Source organism: Aythya marila (genome assembly GCF_965140915.1).
Source record: "Aythya marila genome assembly, chromosome: 1".
NCBI lineage: Eukaryota > Metazoa > Chordata > Aves > Anseriformes > Anatidae > Aythya > Aythya marila.
In genome coordinates this window covers 27,530,180-27,553,831 of record NC_139042.1, presented here as the reverse complement: position 1 = coordinate 27,553,831, position 23,652 = coordinate 27,530,180, and the positions used below count along the sequence as shown (strand labels likewise).

General features: G+C 48.9%; 1 protein-coding gene across 1 annotated transcript; it reads left to right on the top strand.

Annotated features, from left to right (window-relative positions):
• On the top strand, positions 1–23,129 carry THSD1 (thrombospondin type 1 domain containing 1). The gene is made up of 6 exons (XM_082751880.1): positions 1–249; positions 3,747–3,930; positions 5,304–5,442; positions 10,327–11,286; positions 18,243–18,401; positions 20,776–23,129. The coding sequence occupies exons 3-6, from the start codon at positions 5,385–5,387 to the stop codon at positions 22,134–22,136; spliced, it is 2,538 nt and encodes an 845-aa protein (XP_082608006.1). The 5' UTR covers positions 1–249; positions 3,747–3,930; positions 5,304–5,384; the 3' UTR covers positions 22,137–23,129.
• The last annotated feature ends 523 nt before the right edge of the window (positions 23,130–23,652 follow it).

Below are 23,652 nucleotides of genomic sequence, written 5' to 3'. Positions count from 1 at the left end.
AGCCGCAGCGCCATTTACCCCGGCCCCGCCGGCCGAGGGAGGGAGGGAAGGAGGGAGGGAGGCTCGCAGCCCTTCTGCCCTTCGCCGCCACCACCACCACCTCAGGCAAAAAAATAAATGAATTAAAAAAAAAAGCCTTCGTATGGGATCGCTGGGAAGCCCCGGAGGCGGCTGGCTGCAGGGCGTCCCGAGCGGATTCCTCGGCATTTCGGCTGCGTCGCCACCGCGCCCGCTGCTCCGCTCCTCAAGGTAAACTTCTGCGGGGGTCGGGTTTACCAGAAAAACGTCACCTAAGCGTGAAAATTATATTAATGATTAATTAATCAAACGGGAAAATGCAGAGAGCAGACGGCTGCGCTCGCCCCTTACCCCACGAGGTGTGTATGAGGTATCTTAACGTGTTTAATTTCTGTGCGTTCCTTGTTAACCGCTCGGACATCTTCCCCCAAGCCTCCTTATGCTTAATAAACTTATTTTCGCCGCACGTTTTCCAAAGTAAAGCTCGTCCGTGTGTTCGCTCCGCTGTAGCCCTCCAGTTTCAGGGGCTGGGCATTGCTGGCCAGCTCTTGGCTTGCTGAGCCGTCCTCAGTAGGGGCTGGGATTTTGTCATCCCAGCCCTAAAATATCGATGAAAACAGGCTTTAGCAGGTAATTATTCGCTCCCCTGCACGCAGGGAGATCTAGCGCTGTCAGATCCAGCCTGGCGAATGTAGACGCGTGATTTTAATAAAGCCATTATCCGGCAGCGACGTGAAACCGTCTGATGTGTAAATAGGAAGGGAAGGTGCCTGTGAGGATGGCAGCCCAAATCCCCGCTGAGGCAGGCAGCACACACAGGTACCGTGCTCTTCTCCCTCAACCCCATCCCTCCCCGGGAGGAATTGGCACCGTTTGGGCCGTGACCGCTGCGAGTGGTCAGCAGCGACTGGATTTGGGATAAGGCGATTGGGATGAAACGTGACGCGCACCTGAGGGGCTCCCGCTTTCATGTGGGGAGGTGGAGGAGGAGATGAGCAGCGCTGAACTTCCCAGCAGGTGGTAGGGCTTCAATAGCCGCCTCATCTCGCAGCGCGGCGAGCAAAAATAATTAATCTCTTTGCTGACGGACAGATAAAATACCGTAAATTCGCAGAAATGTTGCGGATACACGCTTCTTCCTCGCTGCTGGTGCTGCTTGGCCACTTCCCCAAGGGAAACGTAGGGAGGATTTAGGGACTTTCAGGACTGGAGTTGCTGTCTGACTGCCTGCCTCTCTCATGCATAACCCCAATTGTGCAAATTCCAGGTTGCAAATGTGACTGCAAAATGTTTATAAATTATAAACCCCTTGTAAAACCCATTGCAGGGGCTTGGCAATGAGGAGGGCCAAGGGTACATGGGGTCAGGGTGAGATACAGGCTCCAATGCATCTGTAGTCTCGTTCATGGGGTAGCTGATTGATTCCTGACCGTCCCTTATTAACTGCAGCCTCTCCTCTGCTCAGTGAACGGGGAATGGTTGCTGAGTGATGCATTGATGGAGCTAGGAACTGGTTAGCTGTGCTAAACCAGCGGGTCGTGGCACCCTGAGGAGCTGACTGGTTTGTGAAACATCAGATCTGTTCTGTGGCCTTTGATACTGCTGGAAAACCTACTGGAAGTCATAAATCCAGTCGGTGTTGTTGTTGTTGTAAAACTTGTGGACTGTCCAGAATGAGTACAGAATAATTAATTTTAGTGACCTAGAGAAATAGGGGTATTATTTGAATAGGTGAATGTGTGTGGCACTAAGTCAGTATGTAACCTGTCCTATTACTTCTTTATTTGGGGAAGAAAAAATGTTGTGAATAAAATTGTATTTTTGGTTCTGACGCGGCTCCTGACACTGCAGTGCCTACAAGCCTCACAGTTCCTGGTGGATTTCATCTCAAAATACCTGTACCAGGCAGTGAAGTGCTATTTCCAGTGAAGAGCCAGAGGAAAGCTAAGTGATGAGACCAAGACCATACAGGAAATCTGTTGCAGAGCAGGGACTCGAAGTTTTCCTGTGTCATTTACTTCACACACGAGCCCCTTGGTCTTCATTCCCAAGGCCCTTTATGGCTCATCCTCTCCTTATCTGTCCTTTCCAATCCACTTTGCAGAGGAAGTCTTCCATTTCCAGTTAGCCCATTATACCGTCTGGTGGAACAGAAAGCATCTTCTTCTGCTGCCGTGTGCCTGCTGCATCTCACACAATAGAGCCTTAGTCCCCGCTTGTCCACCAAAGTAATAAATTAAAAAAGCCAATTATTCAAAGCCTGAGAGCCGCCTCTGTTCAATCGCTGCTCATCTCATCAAGTTAATGAACTCGAGGTAAAAGATCTGCATAGCGTAGAAACCACTTCAGATACATTGTCTGCCTTGAAAGGCAGGATTTTCTGCGGGTGCTGGAAGGGGAACAACAATAGAGCTGGGGGCAGGAGGTGAAGAAGTGGGATGTTTTTGAGAAGGGAAAAAAAAAAAAAAGGGAAGAATTGTAGGAAGAAGGTGGCTGAAGGGGAAGAGATGTGAACCAAGCTTAGTGTAGCGTTTGCACCAAACAGGGTGGAGGGAGAGAAAACTGGAGAGGAGCAGACACAAGGAGATAGAAAGAGGGGAAGGAGAGGAGGAATGCTATGCTAGAAATGGGTGGGCAGTTTTTAGGTCAAAAGCTGCTATTAGAAATCAGCTGGCAAAGGTGTAAAAACTCAGGGAGACTTCGTGCATGCATGTTAACCATGGCTTTGTTCGGGGGAGCCTCAGCCAGGTTGGAAAGTTAGGGGGCTCCAGCTGCATCCAGTGACTGCAGAGGGAGAAGTAGCCCCGGGCTGGGCTTGGCGAGGCACCTGATGGAAGTTAGTTTTGGTGCCGTTTCAAATGCTCCAGTTGCAGCTTGGGTGTTGCCTGCGCTGCCCGCCAGAGCCTTTTCCTAAGCCAACCAAGATAACACAGATGAAAGGGGAGAGGGGAAGAAGGGTTGGGGTCCGGTTCATGAAATGCCCACAGGCCCCGGTGCTGGGCTGTGTCCACAAACTGGCTTAGAAGGAGCCTCTCCTGAAAAGTTCTGCTAAAAACACAGAGCAGGAGAGAGGGGATGAGGAGGGGGGGCGGATTAATGATGCGATTTGCTAATATCATACATCTGACAGTGGCAGAAATAGGAACAGAAGTCAGGTCTCCTGCGCCTCACTCCGGTGCCCCGTCTAATGAACCATGCTGCGTTTCCATCTGTCAGCTTGACACGCGCAAATTAAAATGTATGGCAGCTATCTCAGGAGTATTCTCCTGCTCAATCTTCCTTCTTTCTTCCCTGGGATGTATTCCTTCTTCCCTAGCTTTGTGTCTCTCATTAGGCTCGGATTAAGATGATTTGAATTTTACCCGATGCCGTGTGATTGTCTAAAACCAATATTTGTAAAAGACATCTGAAGAATATGCGGCTAAGAAAAACAGAGATGGAAAGGACCCACTAAGGCATCCAGCACCATTGTGATTACTGCCCATAAAGCATTTTTATTTCCCTTCTCTAGTTCAGTTCTGTTACAAGCAGTGCCATATAACTTACTTACTGTTTTCCTTGAGTGATTATGCCGTTGGCCAAAGCACCTCTTGCAAATATATTTTTTAAACCTGCTTTTTCTTTCTTGGATCACTGTTATTCTTTGTTTCTTTTTTTTTTTTTTTTTTTTTTTTCCCTTTAAATGCCCAATTAATGGTTAATGATGGTTAATAATGGTTAAATCCTAGGACCACCAGCCTATCAAGCCTCCGCCACGACACCACGTCTCTCTCCGGTAGCCGGTGCCGCGTGCCACAGAGGAGAGCCAGCTCGGCAGCCCTTCGGCAGGCACGCAGGGAGCAGCAGCCCCTAGGAGCAGGCTGGCCCTCCACCACTCTCTGCCATCAGCCTGCCCCTGGCTGGAGCCACGAGGTTTGTCTTCCTGTAATTTACAGCACAGGGAATGAAACTGGGGGTGTTTGGGGTATCGCCCTCACTGCCTAAATCGTTCTGGAGCCCTGTCAAGTTCCTGGGCCAGGTGGTGATGATTCCCCAGTAAATACGTACAGCTATTATTGTAATGGGCCTCTGCTGGGCAAGGCTGTGCATACTCCTGTTAATCTTTTCTTAGATATTACTCTCCAACCACTTGAATTAAGTGTCTGTGAGAAACCGGAGAGAGAATTGGCACAGAGAAGATGGGTGAAGAAGCTAAAACAATTTAAAAAGCTTTCAGATAGCACAATGGCTGAATCTTAGGTCAACAACCCTTAGGTCAATAACTCGATGTTATTGTTGAAATATCTCATTATTTTTGTGATTCCTGAAAACATACCTGATCTTTGTCACGCCCACTTCTTGCGTTTTATGTTTATGTTCTGCAGTTTTTTTTTCTCTCCTAACTTACGCGTGCTCCAGTGCCAGTTTTCTCTCATAAAATTGGGTTGTAAACTGAACAAGAATTTTCTTGCATGTTTGAGTGGCGGTAAGCACAGTAAGGCTTACTTTCAGACACTCCTGTACAATACAAAAGAGAGCAATTCTCGTATTTTGAGAAGGACTCCTTTGAGCTCGATCTTCTCTTTTTAGATTCTCTCTTGCTTCTGTTTCTGGAGCAAACTGTTGGTTTTGCTGCTGTCATTCTGCTTCCAGCCCATTTTATATGATTGCTATGAGACTCGTAACGACTGGTTTAAAGCACATTGAAATAAAATTGTGAAACCTTTTTCAAAAGGTTCTCTATTTTTGTTGGCATAACCAATGCTATGTAGAATGTAAACTTAAAAAAATGATGGAGGGAAAGTTGGAAGTTAGCACTCTCTCCAGCAGATCAGTCTGAATGACATGAAAAGCAGTTACAGATCTTTTACAGAGCCTGTGAGATAACTAAATAATATTACTAGACCCAAAAAACAGGGCAGTTTGAATTGTGTAGCAGCAATAAACCCGCAGTATCTACAGGTGTTGAGGTCAGAGTTACATTTTGTATAAAATACTTATTCTGCAGTTGTGGGTGTTGATCTTAATGTAAGACATGCACAGCAGCAGTTACTGCAGTGCAAAGGTAAATTGTTGTGACAGGTCCTTACTGTTCTGTCTCAGGACTTGACATTTCAAGAGGGAAAATGTAAAATAAATAGGAGTTGTGCTTATCTATCGATCCAGTATTAATAATGGTTAGGTAAATGAGAGAAAACTGTTAATTAATGGTGTAGTTTTTTTTTTTTTTTTCTTACTGGTGGGATGTCTTTCTTCTTGGATTTTATGAAGCAAGGTCAACACAGCTGAATTTTTTAAACTTTCAGGTGTTCCTGAAAAAAGTGCCTGCACTTCGGAGCTGAAGAAGGACATGAGGAGTAAAAGGACCTGGGATCCTACTGGTCAGAATGAAACAGATGCTGAAAGATTTTTCAAATCTGTTGTTAGTGGTGCTCTGTGACTACGGTGAGTACTAGGGCTTTCAAGGGAAAACTGTGAGATGCATATTCACAAAGTGGTTTTGGACAGTGTTGTTTGCAGGGTATCTGCTGAAATAAAATGTCCCACAAGCCACCATTGCACAGAATATAGTCGAGGTCTTGTGCAATAATGTAGGTGGAAAAGACAGCTCGGCTTGCATAAGCTGCCCCTTTGGATCTAGCAGGAACCTTTCCTGCTGTGAATTTGCTCAGAGAAGTAAACAAGATAAACGAGCACATTTCTGTGCGCATCATCAAGGGGCTGGCTGTGTCAGAAGCAGTAACAGGAGCTCTGCTCTCTTTTGAGACTTGTATTCCATAACATTTAACATGTATCTTGGAAGCCAGGACTATTTTAGGTGTCTGTACTGGGGTGGGAGGAACCACAACATACAACTGCCCGTTCCTCTCCGTTAACTATAAAAGGAACCTGTGGAAACATCTACGGTGCAGGCAACTTCCTCTGACTGTGTGAGACCCCATCTGATGGACCTTAGCTGTTGACTCACAGAACTTTTGAGAACAGCGAGGTGTTCTCTCCTCTGACCACCTAAGAAGCCAAGGGATGGGATTCATACCCATTCAATTTCAGTCATGCACAATGAGGCAGCTAGTCTGAAGCAGTCGCTGTTGTTTGAGTCACAAAATGGCACATCTTGAGGGCAGCTCCAACCCACCTGCAGTGCGAGATGTGTGGGTTGAGAAAGCAGCTCCTTCTCTCCTTCAGCTGTCAAGGGAGATTAAACACCTCGTTTAGCTTAGACAGCTACAAGTCTGAGGGGAATCCCAGGCAGGGCATCTATCTTTTCCAAGAACGTACTAAGTAGAAGGTAGGTTTGCAAAGATGATCAACTCCTTACTGCACAGTGATTTAGAAATGCTGAAAATGGGACTCTTAATTTGTAAATACGTTTTCAAAAATTACATTCATAATTTAAAAGAAGGTGTTATGGAAAGAAATGGACCAAGAATGCGTGCAGTTTGCTTTTCTTGTGTACGTGAGAAAATATGCTCAGCTACCTGTACCTCTGTTCTTGCTCCATCTCCACTCTAGAACAAGGGGTCACTGAACACTATCAAGAACCTAGAATTGGCCTCTCTTAGATGAGCTCAAGTCTAGTAGAAATGGAAACTCTTGTCTGTGGCTTTTAGTACCACGTGTTGCTTTAATAAAACAAAGTTAGCTAGCTAAGTTAAGAACAGTGCTCCGAGTGGGTAACGCAGTGAAGATAAGTTTTGAATTCACTTAATCCAGAAAGTGAGGTGAATGATTGCAATATCCACGGCTTCTTGGTGAGCCAGTCCTGCAGGCACTCACAGCTAGTTGACTCACAGGTAAGAGCTATTGTTTGGGAACTTTATAGAGAGTGGCACAGTGAGTAATTAAAAGGTGCAGTTAAAGAGCTAAATCTCTGTTGCAAGCTTCAGGTGCATCATCTTTTCCCTTATTTCCAGTGAAAAGCTAGTCCCTAATTCTGAAAATAACTTCCAAAGAGTACACATCTTTGAGTATCACGTGTACATACTGTTTAGAGAACTATTTCCCTCATATTCTTCTAAATGTTACACCAATACTGTGTTTGAACAAGTATATTGTGGAAAATCACTGTAATGCTACAAACAAAAAAAAAAGGTTCTAGCATACAACAAACCAGTATTCAGTATTCTCATTTCTTATCAGTTTTTCTGATGTGTTTGTTCTTCGTAGCTCTGTTGTGCTGATGGCTGACAAGCCAACATCACAACCCAAGCTGGCTTGAACACAATTAAAAATAAATAAATATCAGAACAGCACCCTCAAATAATAATTCTCACTCTTCAGAAGAAAAACAAGGATTTTCCTTTTGATCTTTTGAAGAGGGAGCTCTTGCAAAGGCTCCTCTGGCAGGTTGTTGGCGCCACAGCCAGACTCCATTCACTGAGAGACCATTGTAATGGCAACCGAAAATATACAAACGCACTGAAGGCTGCCCCTGACTGGCTGCCCAAACAACCGGGACCAAGTTTTGGCTTGTGACAGAGCCGTGCACGCACAGGAGGCTGGAGGGCAGCTGAAGGAGCACACGGTGGAAGCTGCCTGCTTCTGGCTGGCGACTTGTGGAGCATTGTGGAAAACTGCCACGTGGGCCACCTGTGAGCGTGAAGTTGTGTTATTAAACAACGAGGGGAGAAGGGGTGCTGTGACCTGAGGGGTGCCAGGCAGAGCTCTGCAGTGCTGGAACAGCATCCTGCAGGAATGTTCACTTCCCTCACTTCCCAAGTGACCCATATTAGGGTGGATGGGAGCTACATGGCAGTCCGCTGGCCTCTCTCCAGTCCTCCCACACGCGCACACAGCGCTGTTATTTCTGCTGGTGTGGGCCAGGCCAAATAAAAAATAGCGCAACTGAGTAAGGAGAGGAGAATGGTAGGTGTAAACATCAGTGCTTTTCATTACTATCACATCAGGGATTTTGTTGAAAATCTGAAGCCTGAAGTTGAAATTTTTCACGCTGGGTTTTTGCCATGGCCTGATTTCTTTTTCCCTTATTACATCTCAGCCAAGTTGAATCTGGCCAATTCCTTTGTAGAGAAATGCATCATTTTGCCCACGTTCAGAGAAAGAAAAACCCAGCAACTTGCAACCATTTCGCTTGGAAACTCTAGTGCAGGCGTGGGAACTTCATGTTAGAGAGCTCACGAGGCTCTGGAACATGCATTTTCTTGCCTGTACGAGGATGTGGTCAGACTTGGTCCATATGTAAGTCCTTGCAGATGAGTTAACAACAAACCTCTCTGCGGGGTGGAGCATGCTCCAGCTCCCTTTGGCTCCTCTTGCCAAACAACTGTGCTGCCCAGGGCAGCAGCTTTCCCCGTGTTTGTAATGTCAGGCCCTGGAGGTGCTTGTTCTGTGCTCTCTGCTCCCCTTGCTGGTGTGCTGGAGGTGAGCAAGAAGGGTGAGAACTTGCTGGAGTTGAATTGTTGAGGTTGTGAGGAACCTCTGGAGGCCCTCTGCTCCAACCCCGTGCAGGCGCCTTGTGCCGCTCTCCCAGGAGCAGACCCCACAGCCTCTCTGGGCAGCCTGGGCCAGTGCTCAGCCGCCCGCCCAGCACAGAAGTGAGAAAGGCCAGGTAGTTCGGAGAGGCCCAGGTAGTTGTTGAGTTGATATTTGACAAGTTTTCACCTTTGTGTCTGTGCCCTGGTTCCTAACACACTAAAGGATGGTGACATTTCCTCATCTTTCAGGGCCATTGCAGGGACAAAATATTTCTAATATACCCATACACTATGATAGGAGCACAACAGAAGAGTCCATGGGGGAAGTGAATAATTCTGTCTTATCAGGATGGATTTGGGATGGCGTGCAGTCAATAATACATGGGGCCACCCATGGAAGGACGAGACTAAAAGAACCCTCTGGTAACGGGCACCATCCATCTGCCAAACGAAGCAGGATCTTGTGGAAAAAAATGGTATTGACTCATGCAAATGAAAGGCCAACTTACAGCACATGTATGTAAGGGCATACACATGATTTATATGTGTAAGGCCGTGCCTACAACCTTCCTTCAGACATCAGGGATGTGGTTGGAGCTGGTTATTTTAGCCGCCCGTTGCAGCTGGCGAAGAGTAATAGGCTGCTGTGGTGCAGGCTGATGTAAATGGCTACAGCTGCTCAGATGAATTGCTTCCTGAAAATTTTCTCTGCTGACAGGAAAGTGAATCCAAGGGGACGAAGTCAAATTGAAGCTTGCAGTGGTAGTTGTCTTGTATTCTGTGAGATGAGTCCTGCTGCTCCCAATTGCTGAGTGCTTGCCTTGGCACTTGCAGTGTTTTTCCAGCACAGCTTTCTGAGAGGTAATCTGAAGACAGATGTAACAGATTGAACAAGTCAAAGTATTGTTAGTCGATACTTCTTACTGAAGTATTGCTTCAGCTGAAGTCTTCCAGATAGATAGCACCTTCCATCCAAGACTCAGAAGCCTTTTTCCAGACGATTTATTACATAAAGATGTCTCACAGCACGTTCTGTATCTGGAGTAAATGTATGCAGCTCCCATTTTTCGGGTAACCTTTCTACGTCTGAAATCCTTAAGTTTCAAGCAATGCAGAAAAGCTAGCTGAGCTGAGAAGAGAAATGTGATCTTCTCAATCCAGTGCTTCAGATATCATCTATCCCCACTAGTTACAGCATGTCTCGGGATAATTTGGCAACCTGCACAAACATGGTCATGCAAGAAGTGCGTTCAAAAAGCCGGTGCCATTTATAATGAAGTGATGTCATTTAGACATGTTGCACCACATCTGAGACAAGAAAAGTGCTGCAGTCACCATCACTGTTATTTTCAGCTCTTTCACTCAAGTGTCTCTGTGATGCAAATGAGCAAAATGAAAGATTCATAAGACAGAGCAAGAGAAGAGGCTTCAAAAAGCATCATGCAGGCTTTCTATTTTATTTAATTTGAGGGACATTTTTCATGTTTCTGTATTAAGAAACTACTGCTTTTTTGCTTTTGTTAAAATAAGTAGAACAGCTGGCCCCTGTGAAGTGGGCTTTAGGAATCTATGAGTGAAAGAAGTTGAGATTTGCATGGTCTATCCCTCGAAATGACGTTTTCTGTGAATGCTTCTTTTTTTTTTTTTTTTTGAAGCCTCGTTTTTAACCTTCCTGAGCGTGTTGCTACAGTGAACTTTGAGCCGTTCCAAATCACATCCCTGCACAAAGAGCTTTAATTGCTCTAGTTACAACTTTTTTTTTTGGTGATCTGATTCCCTTTTAAAAGTTTGAGCGCGATTTCTTAAATACCCACTTTATAAATATGTATTTTCTTCTGCGAGTTACGTAAGCAATCAGTTGTGCCTCTGTTTTTTAACGCTGTTTTCCTTTCAGTGCTGGGTGAGGCAGAGTACCTCCTGTTGGAGCGCCCGGGTCATGTAGCCTTCAGCAACGACACGGTGTCTGTGGAATATCGGCACTACGGCGGTGGGAATGTGACGGCAGAGAACCTCTCCATCCTCTTGCTGGATGCCAGCACCAACGAGATCATCGCAAGAAAACAGCTTCCCGTCAACCAGTCCCAGGGGGTGGTAGAGTTTGAGTGTTTCTATTTCATGAGTGCCGGGGACTTTTTGTTCAGGATGGGCTCTCCCAGCGGTAATAGCAGTGCTGCTGCGAGTGGAGGAGCGCCCACCCTCCGCGTGGAGTGGCCGGTATTTCACATCGACTTGAACAGGACCTCGGAGCTGCCTGGAAGCTCCCTTCAGGTTGGGCTTTTTACAAACGAGCACCTGTGTGCCGTGAACAAGACGGCGGTGTCGCTGGAGGTGATCTTCACCAGTGCCCTGTATGAACTAGGGAGAGTCAGCTCTGACGAGATGCTGGGCGTCAGAACTAGCAAAGGAATCCCGCTGTCTAGCTCCCAGTGGGTCGAGTTTGATTGCCCGCCTCTTGGTCAAGAACCTTACATCACCGTCTTACTGAAATCATCAGCGACACGTTCCCTTATTGCCTCCATGGGACCCATAGATCTCCTCCACAAATTCGGGTACAGACTGGTTGTGGCACCAGAAGCGGTGTGCAGAACTTTGCTTCAGGTCTTCGTCGTCTCGCCACCGTGCACGTCTGGCGGTGGCAAAATCGTCGTCTATAAAGAGGCTCTCAGGCATCCCACTCTAAGAACATCTTGGCTCTATGAGAACACCCTTCACCCAGGAGACAACAGGACAGAATTTAACTGCACTTTGTTTGACGTGGGGAAGAACAAATACTGCTTTGACCTCTATAATTTCTCAAACCGAAGCCATTTCCCACCCAGAGTTAAGGAGTGTATGATGATCCAAAGGAATATGGGTTTGTACCGACGTTTGTTTTCTTTTAGCAGGAATCAGCACTCTTCCCAGCCAGCATGGGTAGCGATAAATCAGTTTGATTGTAGTGTCTCTTATTGAATAACTGCCTTTTGGGTCTTCTGCACTGGCAAAAATAATTGTAAAGGCATATACAGATGGGAGCAAAATGGAGTAGACTTGTTTAGAGGTGTACACAAGGACGTTTGGTAACAAATGGCACAGTGATAGCTCAAAACTACGTAAATTTAAGGCTAAGTACCAACCCAAACTGCTTGGGACCTTTTGAATGATGGATTTATCTAGTTCCAGTAAAGCTGAAACTTGGCTTTCTGAGTGATTTAAGTAGCTACCACAGTAGATCTGGCCCACTGGAGACATCTGTACTGCATTTAACTGTCTAGAAGCCCAATGTCCAACACGAAGTAGCTGCCTCGCTGTTTAGTTGAGAGAGGCAGACATCTCCCAGGGGTGATTCATCCCATCCTGAGATGGGCAGAGAAGATACAGGGGCTGAATCCTTGCCTGGCTGAATTCCTTCCTGGCTCTACCCTGTTTGCTGTGGGAGTTTAGAATCCTACCTGCTAGATAGACAAATTTTGATGACATGAATCAAGAGTTGGCCGTAGCGAAAGACACTCTTGTGTCCGTTGGGCAGCTGGAGGGGCTTTGCAGCAGCTTTTCAAGCCATGTTTCTGCTGCTGCTGCTTAAAACAGGCCACAGTGCATTTCCTGACCCATAAGGCCACCTGCCACACTGTGGGTCACATCCATAGAGCTAAGCTCTTTTCTTCCAAGAAAATATTAGATTCATACAACCTGCTGTGTGGGGACAGAGTCTGTGTGGTCTGTGGAGTCCTTTGGCTGTGTCCAGGCATGCTCTGGGAGAGGGCTGGTTGGCAGAAGCCAACACCACGTCCAGGAGTAGGACTGATCATAGTTAAAGGTGGTCACAAGACAGAACTTGAGCCCATTTCTCAGTCCTGTTTTATTTTTTATCTCTACAACTTACATAGGTGTAGCCTCATGGGCTCTTGGGGGTAGTAGTCCGTGGTTTGGCGGGGTCTTCAAAGCACCGTAGCATGGCAGAGGAAGCAGAGGAGCCAAATGTCCTCTGGTTTGTAGGAAACTGTAGCAAGGGATGGGCTGCGTGTGCATGAGGGGATTGGGGTTGGCTTAGGTTGTGTTGCCCACATCCTGGAAGAGAAAAGTAAATGCTCTGAAGTCCTGGAGCAGGCTTGCATCCCTAGGTTATGAATTAGTCTCTCCCATGGGCACGCTTCAAAGAGCTTGGGTTGAAAGGCTGGAGATGTGTTCTGCGCATCCCCACCCTGGGCTTCCTGCAGAGGAAGTGCAGCTCGAGCCAAAACAGGGTCCTTGCACCTCTGAGTGGGATGATCAGGAGACCAAGAGCACAGGATGTGGGCCAGACACAGCCTACCTAAACTAGGTTTCTAGCGTTGTGTGGTTTGTGCTACTTCATTAATTCTGACGTTGTGAGCTCTTTAATTAACGCTCTGTACTAGGAATGACCTCTGTTTTCAGCACATGCCAAGCCGGGTACGTAGTTCTTCTCTGCAGCTTAACTTTCCATCTCTGTGTTGTCCGTTGGCACTCTCGGTCTTTGGCACAGGGAAGTCCACCTAAAAATGAAAGCACGCTTCCTTCATCGAGATAATTCTCCAGGAAAAAGGAAGAGAGAACTCTCTTTCTTTCTCTGTGCTTGGGTGGTATTTATATGGCACGCAGATACTATCTAGCTAATTGCCCTGAATAAGTAGGATATGACACAGCTACGCTTCTGCGCCCGATCTTTGCCTGGTTTTAATTGTTGCAATCCACCTTGAGCAACGCCCGCGAGTCGCTTTGTTTCCCGGAGCTGCACGTTAGCCCCATCCCCGCAGCGGCAGCCGAAAGGAGTCAGGCTGCTCGTGGAGAACGCCTTCAAGTCAACAGCTGGCAAGTTGGAAGTGTCACGTCGATGGAGCCGATGAAAGCGACACCACGTCGCCGTAAAGAAAATGTCAACCCGAAATTAATTAGCAGCACGTCTGCCTCCGCGGCCGTATCCGTGAGACTTCAAAGCCCCCAGGCAGCACCGAGAGGAGCGGGGTGTTTGGGGTGGAGCGCGGCAGCCCGAAGCAGGGCGAACCTCCTGAACCTCCGTGGCCTTTGGGGGCTGCAGGAGGGATTTTCCTGAGCCCTGTGGCAGGGCAAAGGAAACGAGGTGCGTTTCTTAACGAAGCTCATCTAGCTTCAGCCTGCAGCGAGGGGCTCTTGCTCTGCTGCTCTCTGCCAGACGAGGCAGCTGTCTGCTACCCATCGGCTTCCCCCGCAAGGCGTTGGCGCATCCAAATTGTGTCGGTCCTCCCAGATAACCTCAGTGTTCTGTTTGATAAGCTGAACAGATCGAGGCTTTAACTGAAAGGGTTTGATTAATGTTCTGGCTCTTTTGGGCCCCATTTCCATTCCTTTTAGCAATCCTTTTTACTTGACAACACAAGTTTGGGTGTCATCTTCTACCGTCCTCCTCCCTGATGCCGTTGGAGCAGTAGCACTCTCACCGAGCTCCCTGCTTCCTGCTCCTCTGCGTTTACTCCCACAGATGCCCTAGCTGATTTTGCCGTCGCTTTCACCCTGGAAAGCCTTGAGCTGTTCTTGCACATGACCTTTCAGTTCCGCAGCCTATTCTGCGGGTACAGCCTCTATTCCTTCTGCCTGCGTTTTGCATTTGGCTGATTTCTCCACTTTCTGTGAGTTGTCCTAACTTGCCACGGAGCCCACATTGCCCCGTGCAGTTGCGCTGTCTCCTGGAGCCATCACAGCAGCGACATATTGTCTCAATAACGATTTTCTATTTATTTTCCTGTCACCGAGGCAGGCGTTGTGTAGCACCAAACATTACCCTTATCCCTTTGAAATCTCTCCAGATGCATTCCCGCTCAGTGATGATTTTCTGTTGACAATTGCATATCAAACCTGTCACTCCGCCAGCTCTTCCTCTGTTTAGCGTATGCTCTGTCATTATGAAACAAAGATACTCCCTTGTAAAAGATGAAAGCTCCTAAATCATTAAAATTATCTTCCTCCAAACCACAGCTGATGAGATAAAGGTGATTTTGCAACACCTGCTTTCCATAGATCGGGCATCAGTTATTTTCCTGACCCTTCGTCGATCCAGCTCTTTATCCCTCATCCCTGGCAGGCTTGGGACAGCCCGTGGAAGAGGAATCTGTCTGGTGCCTGGAGGAGGAAGGAGAAGGCTTCTGGTGACCCTGGGCAGGCCAGAACAGCAGCTCTTCCAGCAGGGGCCGTCAGCTTCAGATCAAGTATCACCAAAAAAAAACCCACAACCCTGTGTTTTCCAAGGCTGTGAATCTATTCAACATAGGGAGTGCGTTTATCAAACGTGAGCCCGTGCTCGTGGAGCTTTCTGTAGACTGCAGCTGGGGAACCTGTGAAGAAATAACAGCGCCGTGAGTCACCTCGTTCACCTCGGCACGGAGGTGACTCAGAGGGAGCCGTGCAGCTGAGATTTTCCCCACGTCTGACTGAATGAGCTGAATGTCTGAGAAAGAAAGCTCTGCTGGGTCGTTTTAGCCAGCAGCAGAAGCGTGGCTCTGCCCTCATTCGTTTCAACCCGTTAGCCCGTGCTTTGCACGGTTGGGATTGGAGCGACCCCAGCAGTGGGACCTGGGCTCTCCTCAGGACGATGTCCCACGTCCTGCTCGGTGTCTGGCTGGAGTCAGTCGGGATGGCTCTGATAAAATTAGTAGTGCTATGCCATATAAACAGGCTCATTTTATTCGTATTTCCAGTGTTAATGAATTATTTTTTTTCTTACAGTTCTTAGTTACACTCCCAAGAGCAGTTTCAACCCCGGTGTAAATCCTAACGAAGCCTGCTGCGCTCGCTGTCAGCGGGGATGAGTTTTGTTGCCTTCTCTCCCATCTGATTTTTGCTATCTGTCAGAAAATACATGGGAAGGTCCACAGGGCACAAGCAGAGCTGTTGCCAGCAGAGGGAAAGAAGGTAGGAAAAGCTTTTCTGGAGGGAGCAGCAGTCCCTGCGTGTGCAGTACGGAGTATCTAGGGGCCGGGCGTGGGCACAAGGCTTGCATCAAACTCTTGTTCCCTGCGGAAGGCGGCGTGAATCAGCCCTGCCTGCTATCTGCACGAGGATCTGGGAACCAATTAGCTCTGTTGCCTCAATCCATTTCTGCCTTGCATTTGTTTAGAAGCAGCCTGGTGCAGGGAGGCTGGCTTTGTGCTCCAGCCTGCTCCGCTTGTGGCAGCGAATCCTTCATCTCCGCATCCCCGGCATGTGAGGAACAAACGGGGTGCTGGGGACTCGCCAGGAGAGCTCCTGAGAAAAGATTTCAGACAGTGCCCCTGCGATTTTTCAAGTTGTCTGTGGGGAAAAGACTGTAATTAGCCCAGGCAGAGTCTGGGTTTTCTTCTTTCAAGAGGCTGATCGGCCTTTCATTGTCCAAATGAGCGACCTGTCGGAGCATGCCACCGTTTCAGTGCACCCGGGCTTTCTTTCCAGGCAAACGGAGGAGCACGGGATGGCTGAGAAGGACAGTTTGTTTCCCAGCTCTTACCCAAACACCACCACGCCTGCTCGCAGGACCTAGAAACTGCTCTCAGCTTCTATACGTAGCCTGCAGGCCCCCAGGCTAGCAGGTTTTTGCATGGGCCTGTAAATAATGAGTGATTTTATCCCACGTTACTGGTCTTGGAGTGCTTCGACCTACCTGCTGTGGCAGGGTGATGCCGAGCATCCCGCACCGGCTGTGCTGCGGGACAGCACCGCAGCCTCACGGCCCTGCCGAGGCCGAAACAGAGGATTTTGGGGAGAGCTGCTTACGCAGAGCACCAATTAACACAAGTTAATTGCGTTTATCTTTCCCGTTGGCAGATCTGCCAGCTCTTCCAAACTTAACTCATCAGTTAGATATCTTCACGTCGATAATTGATTCCTCAGTTGCCTGTGAGAAAAGCTGACACTTCTTAGAGCTGCTTTGCAGTACGTACCGGCTGCTTTCTTCCCCTGGCGCTTTGGATCTGTCTCTCTTAAATGGAGGTTAATTATTTCGTTTCCTTGGGGGAGAATCAACTACGCTTCATTTTCTTTCACATGCTGGTAATTGCAGGAGGTTGCAGAGCGGGTTGCAGGGTTTAAATCTCCTCTTTCACGGGAGCTGGAGCATTTCCTGCTCGCCTGCTGCCGAAGGCGCACAATCGTTGCCCCAGAGCTATGGATGCCAAGAGCTGAGGAACTCTGCGCCTTCTGCTGAAGCTGAAGTCAGTGAAAAGTGCCTCAGAGCAACAGGCACGTCATCGGTTTGACATCAAAATGAGAAAATGACCCAGCCTAAATGTACGTTAAAGCTCACAGCCTCCCTCTGCCAGGGGTGGGGGCACCGCTGGAGTCCGTCGTGATATCAGGAAGGACATGGTGACACCCCCAGCTGCTGGTCTTTTGGAAGAGGGATCGGTTGGCTATCGATGTCCGTGCTGTGTGTGAGGCCAGGCAGACCTTCTCCACCCTGCATCCTCACCGACGTGCCTGCACGTGCCTTACAGCCCTGGCTGGCAGCTGAAAACCTCCGGGCCCCATCCTGCCAGGCACGTGGGTGGCTTCGTGCGGGCAAGGAGCCCCGCAGGTTCTCTCACGCTGCTCGCAGGGACGTTCCTTCACGCTGGCGTGCCCACAAAAGTTTGTAGGGCAGGGCCCAGCACAGTTACAGTGTGACGTTTATTAAATAACGCCTGTATTTATTTGTTGTTAGGGACTTTAAAAAGTAATAGCACGCTACGAATAGAGCAGACAATAGAAGGTGAAATCCCAAAGCCATTTCCAGTCACCAAGCACTGTCTGGTCCTGGAACATCACAAACTGCTCACTGATGGGCAGCGCTGTGGCATCCCAGCAGCAAAGCAACTAGCTAATAAAATCAATCATGACCCGTGTTGGCAGTAGCAACCATAAATTATTAAGAAGAGAAATCTAATTTGCTTTTTGTGATTTATCGGATTTTCTGTTTTACCTCCGAGCAGGGAAATGGAGCGACTGGGCTGTTGTTTTTCTTCCTGATACATTTTAAAGCCAGGCCGTTGAGTGGACTGACCCACAGGACAGTTCCCAGGGTACCTGTCCTTCACCTGGACTCGTCCCTTGTTTTGGGATTTTAAGTTACTGTCCTGTTTCAGCGTCACAGGTGTGCACAGGGATGGTCCCTTTCCATCTCGGGGTCCTCACTGCTCTGAAGTTTGAGTGCTGAGCACAGGATGAGTATGGGACCTAAGCAAAAAAGGGATTGCATTTAAAACACGACAGCATCCGAGTTGGCATCAGAACCTGAGCCTGCCTCCGCTTAAAGTAAAACAAATAAACCTGTGAAATTTCATCTGGAGTTAATTGCCTCTGTATGAGCAATAAAGCAACAGGGACCCGTAAAGCTGTCAGAGGAACGACTCAATAACACGTTTGTGTGCTAAGAAGATCACAAAGAGGAAAAGCAGGATTGCCTCTTCATTAGGTCTCGTAGGCTTCTCCTCCCTTCCCAATCACACAAATCAGGAGTAACTAACGCTCGAGTTAGTGGAGCTGTTCTGCTGTAAAAGCAGTATTTGTCAGGTAGGGATTGGGCTTTATGAATATATAAATTAGGAAGCTGTTAAAAAGATTTGTGGGTTAATTTCCATCCGCTGTTGTTGCGGGCAGCTCCTGCAGTGCCGCGCGGGGCGAGGAGAGGAAAGCAGAAGCGGGAGCCGTGCCCCAGACTGATGGGAACGGGAGCAGGTCCCTGGATCCTCTTGCTCTTTTGGTCTTGCAGTTTGCGTTGTTGGGTTATCTATTGCTTTTCTTGAATGAGAGGAGACAGTTCGATGCCTTCTTTGTCTTTAGGGGGGAGGCGGACGCGTTCCTCATTGCCGTGAGCTTGTGTGTTTGCAGAGACGTGGAGCCTGTGGCAGCCCTGGAGCCCCTGCAGCGTCACCTGCGGAGATGGAGTCCGGGAGCGCTTCCGAGAGTGCCTCACCTCCTCGCCGGCGAACCCAGGCTGCGCTGGACCTCCGAGAGAGACCTCCTCCTGCTCCCTGGAGGATTGTCTGGGTGCGTAGCTCTGCTGTCACCGGCCTTGTGATGGCTGAGGGTTTGGGAGAGATCTCAGGGCCAGGGGAACAGAATCTCAATCACGGGTTAAAGATTCCGGGCAGTGGAAATCTGTTAAAAATGTAATTTTCTGGCTTGCAACTAGAGGAGGCGTGTATTTTCGGTGTACTTTGGAACAGGTGTGGAAAAGTCTGCTGCCAGCACTGAGACTATCTGTAAAAGAGCTTTAGATGTGTGTAATTCCTGAAACGCGTGGTATGGTGGGATTCGTGACAGTAGCTGATGCTGAGAAGTTCTCCGGTGTCTCCAGCACAGGACCTCCTGTTTTTTCCAGCTGAATCTGCTCTGCCACTTCTCTGTTTCCTGTGCTGCTTCGTAATCACCTTTCAAATTTTCTTTGCTCTGGTGGGAGAGCCCAGAGGTCTGCCTGCTCAGAAACTGAATGATCTACAGGCTCCAGTGCCTTCGTGTGCCACAGCCTGGCAGGGGTGGGGATGGGAGGCAATCAGGGTGTGCAGAATATATTCCATCGAGGCAGATTTTGCATTTTGTCAGTTTTCGTGCAGCACTTGAGATGTTTTAACAGATCCTTGTTAAGGTTTCTGCTGCTTTTCATCACTAGAAAATGCTGGCTGTGCAGGTTTGCTTACATTGCCAAGCTGCAAGTGTCAGCAGAGAGGAACAACTCAGATGTTTAGGGGCACAGTTTAAAGCTCATACCCTGCTCTAGGGCCGCCTGTCTTTTCTGTGCCAATCTCCATCAGAGTGCTGAGGTGAGTGACACTGGAGAAAATCCACGGGTTAGGTGGTGTTTTCCTAGAGTTGCTACTGAGCTCTCCTGCTCTGTGCCTTGTATCACCTGCCAGAGGGGTCAAGAAATCCTGAAGTGGCTGGTTGATTGAACTCCCCCAGCTGCCCACCCCTTCCCGGAGCAGGCTGTGGCGCCGCTCTCACTGCAGCCATCAGTCCAGCAGATGGAGCAAATGGCTGAAGAAAGGAAAGCAGGGAATGGCCCGAGGGCAGCGGGAGGTCGGGTGGCAAGAGGAGCAAACCTGGGGAACTACATCCAGGTTCAAACCTTGCTGCTAACTTTCTACTCCGGGTGATGTAGCACAGTGTGCATTACAGATAGAAAACCGGGTCCTTGATAAATAACTGAGAGAAAAGGGGGCTGAGAGAAGGGTGAGCAATGAATGAATTGCTCTGCACCGGCGCTACTGAACAGGGCAAATGTGGGTCCTGCCTTCTCTCTTGAGCTCGGAGCAGCAGTGCTCCTTGTTCTCTGGGCTGAGTGTCAGTTTTAGGGACCCTCAGAAAATATTCAACAGGCAGCGACGTTGTTCTTTGTGCTGATGTCTCAGAGTGACGTGAAGATCAAACTTAGGATCATGGCAGGGTTTTTCAAAGGTCTTGGGGCCGTCTTACAGCCCTGACTCAAAGAAATGGGCCTCCGGCTCACCCGTTATTGTAGCAGCCTGGGACCTTCTGGCCTGTGTTTGTCAGTGCAAGACATCCTGCACACTTGATAGACTGTCCGTAACCCTGATGGGAAGCTGTGGGTTCTGGATAAAACTAGGGACTGGGGCAAGGTTGTGAAGTGGTTTGGTTTGAGCTCACAGCTTTATGACCGTCTCTTGACACCCACATGTGGTGTGATGTACAGGTGAGAGGTTTAACTAGGGCCGTGAAAAGCTTTGAGCTGTTGCTGTTACCACTTAGCAGAGTGTTCCCTTTCGAAGATCAGTCTCCAGTGCACAACAGAAGAGCCCTAATACCAGAATGCCCACGGCACCACATCAGTAGGACCTCAGTTAGGATCCTTCTGATCATTGGAAAGGTTTTTGTCCTCTGCGGGGGCCAACACCGGGCAGCAGCTGAAGAAGCACCCCCAGATGGCTGCTCTGAAAAGTTCCACTGCCACTGCCAGTGCTCGCTTCAAACTGCAGAGCTCACAAGTCAATAATTCTCACACTTCCTTAAGCCATCCTAAAAATAATTTTGAAGTGATACCTGGACGACTAGCATCACTAGGGTTATTTTTACCCCTTTGCAGCACTTCTCACCAGGAGATCTCGATGTACTTTGTAAAGGAGGGCAAGTATTATTATCCCATTTTACACAAATGTAGGAGTGTCTTCTGGGAAGGGCAGAACAGGCAAAGGTAACGATTACATCTGGAAGGTCTACGAGTCCCTTGGTTTAAAGTGAGTGATCTGTTCCTGCCAGTTCAAAGTGATCAGTAGGAAGTCGTTTACAATGAGCAAATCCTACTGTACTGTATTAATTAGTTTTGCTTTGTAGTAGCCATCCTAAAATACCCAAATGCTGATGACGTTGCAGCTCTGCTGACAGACGTGTGTGCTCTTTGTTACAGCTGTCAAGCCTTCCACCCCGCCTTCTGTCCAGCCGGGAGAGGACCAGAAAGCAAACAACATCGTGACCATCACGGGCATCTCCTTGTGCTTGTTCATCATCTTTGCCACCGTCCTCATCACCCTGTGGAGGAAGCTCTGCAAAGCTCAGAAGTGCAGCGCCGCTGTGCGCCGCAACTCCGTCCACTCCCCCGGCTTTCGGAAAAACTCCGACGAGGAGAACATTTGCCAGGGCAGCAAGCAGCGGGACAGCTTCACCGAGGGAGGGGACGCCCCCGTTAACATTCCTCTGACCTACAGGCGAAGCCTCCAGTTTGCCCAGGAAGATGAGGTCTCCGGGAGCGAGAGCTTTCAGCCGAATGCCCAAAAAATAATCCCCCCGATCTTCAGCTACCGCCTCGCGCAGCAGCAGCTGAAGGAGATGAAGAAGAAGGGCCTGACCGAGACCACCAAGGTGTACCACGTCTCTCAGAACCCCCTGACGGACACGGTTGTTGGTGCCAGCACAATGCTTCCCCTGAGTGTCGAGAACCCAGAGGAGGCCGTGGCCAACAAATTTCGGCTCAAGTCCCCGTTTCTGGACCATCCGGCTGCTCAGCCCAAATTCCCGGCGGAGGGCTGCAACCTGAGGCTGGATTTCCCCTTCTCCCAGGCCAATCCCGCGCTGAGCCCCACGCAGACCTTGGTGAGGAGAGCTCATTTCAAACACCAGGACAGCAGAGGGGAGGCGTCGGAGAGGGGCTGCCCCAGGAACCCGCAGTTCAGGAGAACGGCCAGCTTCCACGAAACCAAGAAGGCCAGGCCCTTCAGGGAGAGAAGCATGTCCACCCTCACCCCCCGGCAGACCCCTCTTTACAACCCCAGGACCAGAACGTGGGAGCAGGGCCTGGAAGACAGAGCACGACCGAAGCTGAGGAGCGCCCACCCCACTGGCGACAAGCTGGATCAGCCCCACAGCGAGCTGCAGGGCCGCGGCACCAAGTGCCACCACAGGGCATGTCCCCCGGGGAAGAAAACGGATCCCACTGCTGACCGCCAGCCTGCCGGGCAGGAGAGGGCAGCTGAAAAGCCTGAGGGCGGCCGGGGCAAGCGGGGCCCTTCGCCCAACCCCAAAGGTGAGTGGCGGAAGGAAGCGGGCTCAGCTGGCAAAGATAATTACCAGAGGGGCCTAACGATCAGCCCCGCCCAGTACCGAAAGGACAAGTGCCAGAGCTTCCCCTTGGACCCTGAGTTTGCCTTTTATGATAACACCACCTTCGGTTTAACCGAGGCAGAGCAACAGATGATCGACCTGCCCGGGTATTTTGGCTCGAACGAAGAGGACGAAACGAGTACTTTAAGCATCGAGAAGCTGGTGATCTGAGTGAGGGGCTCGGTGCAGCCCTGCGGGAGGGGCGCATGCGGGAGAGGATCTGCAGAGCCTGCCGGCTTCCGAGGGAAGGAGCAGTGGGAATTGTGTTCCCTCTGCTTGGAGAAGGAGGGAATTCCCAAAGTCTGACTTGCGGGAACGCATTCCTTCCTCGTTACTGGAAAGTGCTGCCGTGTAATTATTTTTTTGTATGTATGTACCTAACAGTACGCACGTCATACCCTGGGAAAGCTTGTGCCAGTGAAGGCATGACACGGGAATAACCCACGGGGGTTTACTGCATAAAGCAGTCACATTTCATACATCCTACAAAACAAATCCCATTGATCTGGCCTTTTTCACCTTGTGGAAACCTCATGCTCATAGATAATGGTATCCTAAAAGATCCGTCGTCCAGCATCCTCAAACGTCTCTCCCAATTAGTGAATCCTTTCCCATTTAGGAAACACAAACCCCAAGTTGTGAGCAGTTTCCATCATTTTTGTGGTCATTATTGAACTGTGTTGATTGGCTGTAACTGTTCAGATAAGTCTCGTGGTGCTGTGGTCGGCTGAAAGTGCAAGCACTGAACATTTGGGGAGAACTTAACACTGAGGGGGTGTTTTTCATTACTCGAGACTGATATTTTCTTTCTGCCAGTATTTATTCCAAGAAAATACAGTGATGTGCAGATATTTCCAGGAAAAGGGTAGAAAAGAGCAGGCTATTGGGAAGTGCAACAAAAACTAATGATCAAATTTTAGCCCTCAGAAATGTTATTGGAGCATTTCGGCACCTGTAAAAGGCAGGAAGAGAAGTGTTTCATCCCACAGCCTTTCTGTAAGCGTCTTCGCCTTTATTAAGCATTTCATTTTTTTGTGTGTGTAAACGAATGGACAATAATGCTACTGCAGCAAGCTCAAAATAAATTATGAACAAAACCAACAAACAGCACGTTTATTTCATGAACACCAGGTTTGCAAACACAAAGGATAGGGGCTTGATGTCTGATGATTCCCAGAGAATCTTAAGGTGAAGCCCAAATGTTACGTTGTTTTTTTCCTGCTTTAAAATCAGAGCTTAAAAAATCGGCGATTACACACTGCTGCAAGTATTCAGAGCTGGGTTGAAGCCCCAGTTGACAACAGAGACAGAGCTCGGGCCAGCGAGAATGACTCAGAGAATTTGCTTGCCGTTTGTTAGGGTTCAGCCTCTTCAGAGAGTTTGCAAGGAGAAGGGGAGTGCTGCTGGGCACAGTCACTGAAAGAAAAGGTGCTGGCAGTGGAGGATGGAACGAGGGAAGGTAGGCTCAGGCAGAGAACTGTCAGCCTTCAGAAAACTCTCCCAGATGGAGACTGATTTTGATGGGAGGGCCAAGGGAGGAGCCAGCACCTCAGCGTTTGGCTGCCGGAGCCAGGCTCAGCAGCTGGAGCAGCTTTCTCGGTGGGTGACGCTTTCCAGCTGCTGCTAGAGCACAGGATCTGGCTCTGGGGGTGCTGAGAGGCAGCAGGGTCAGCAGCAGCGCCGTGTT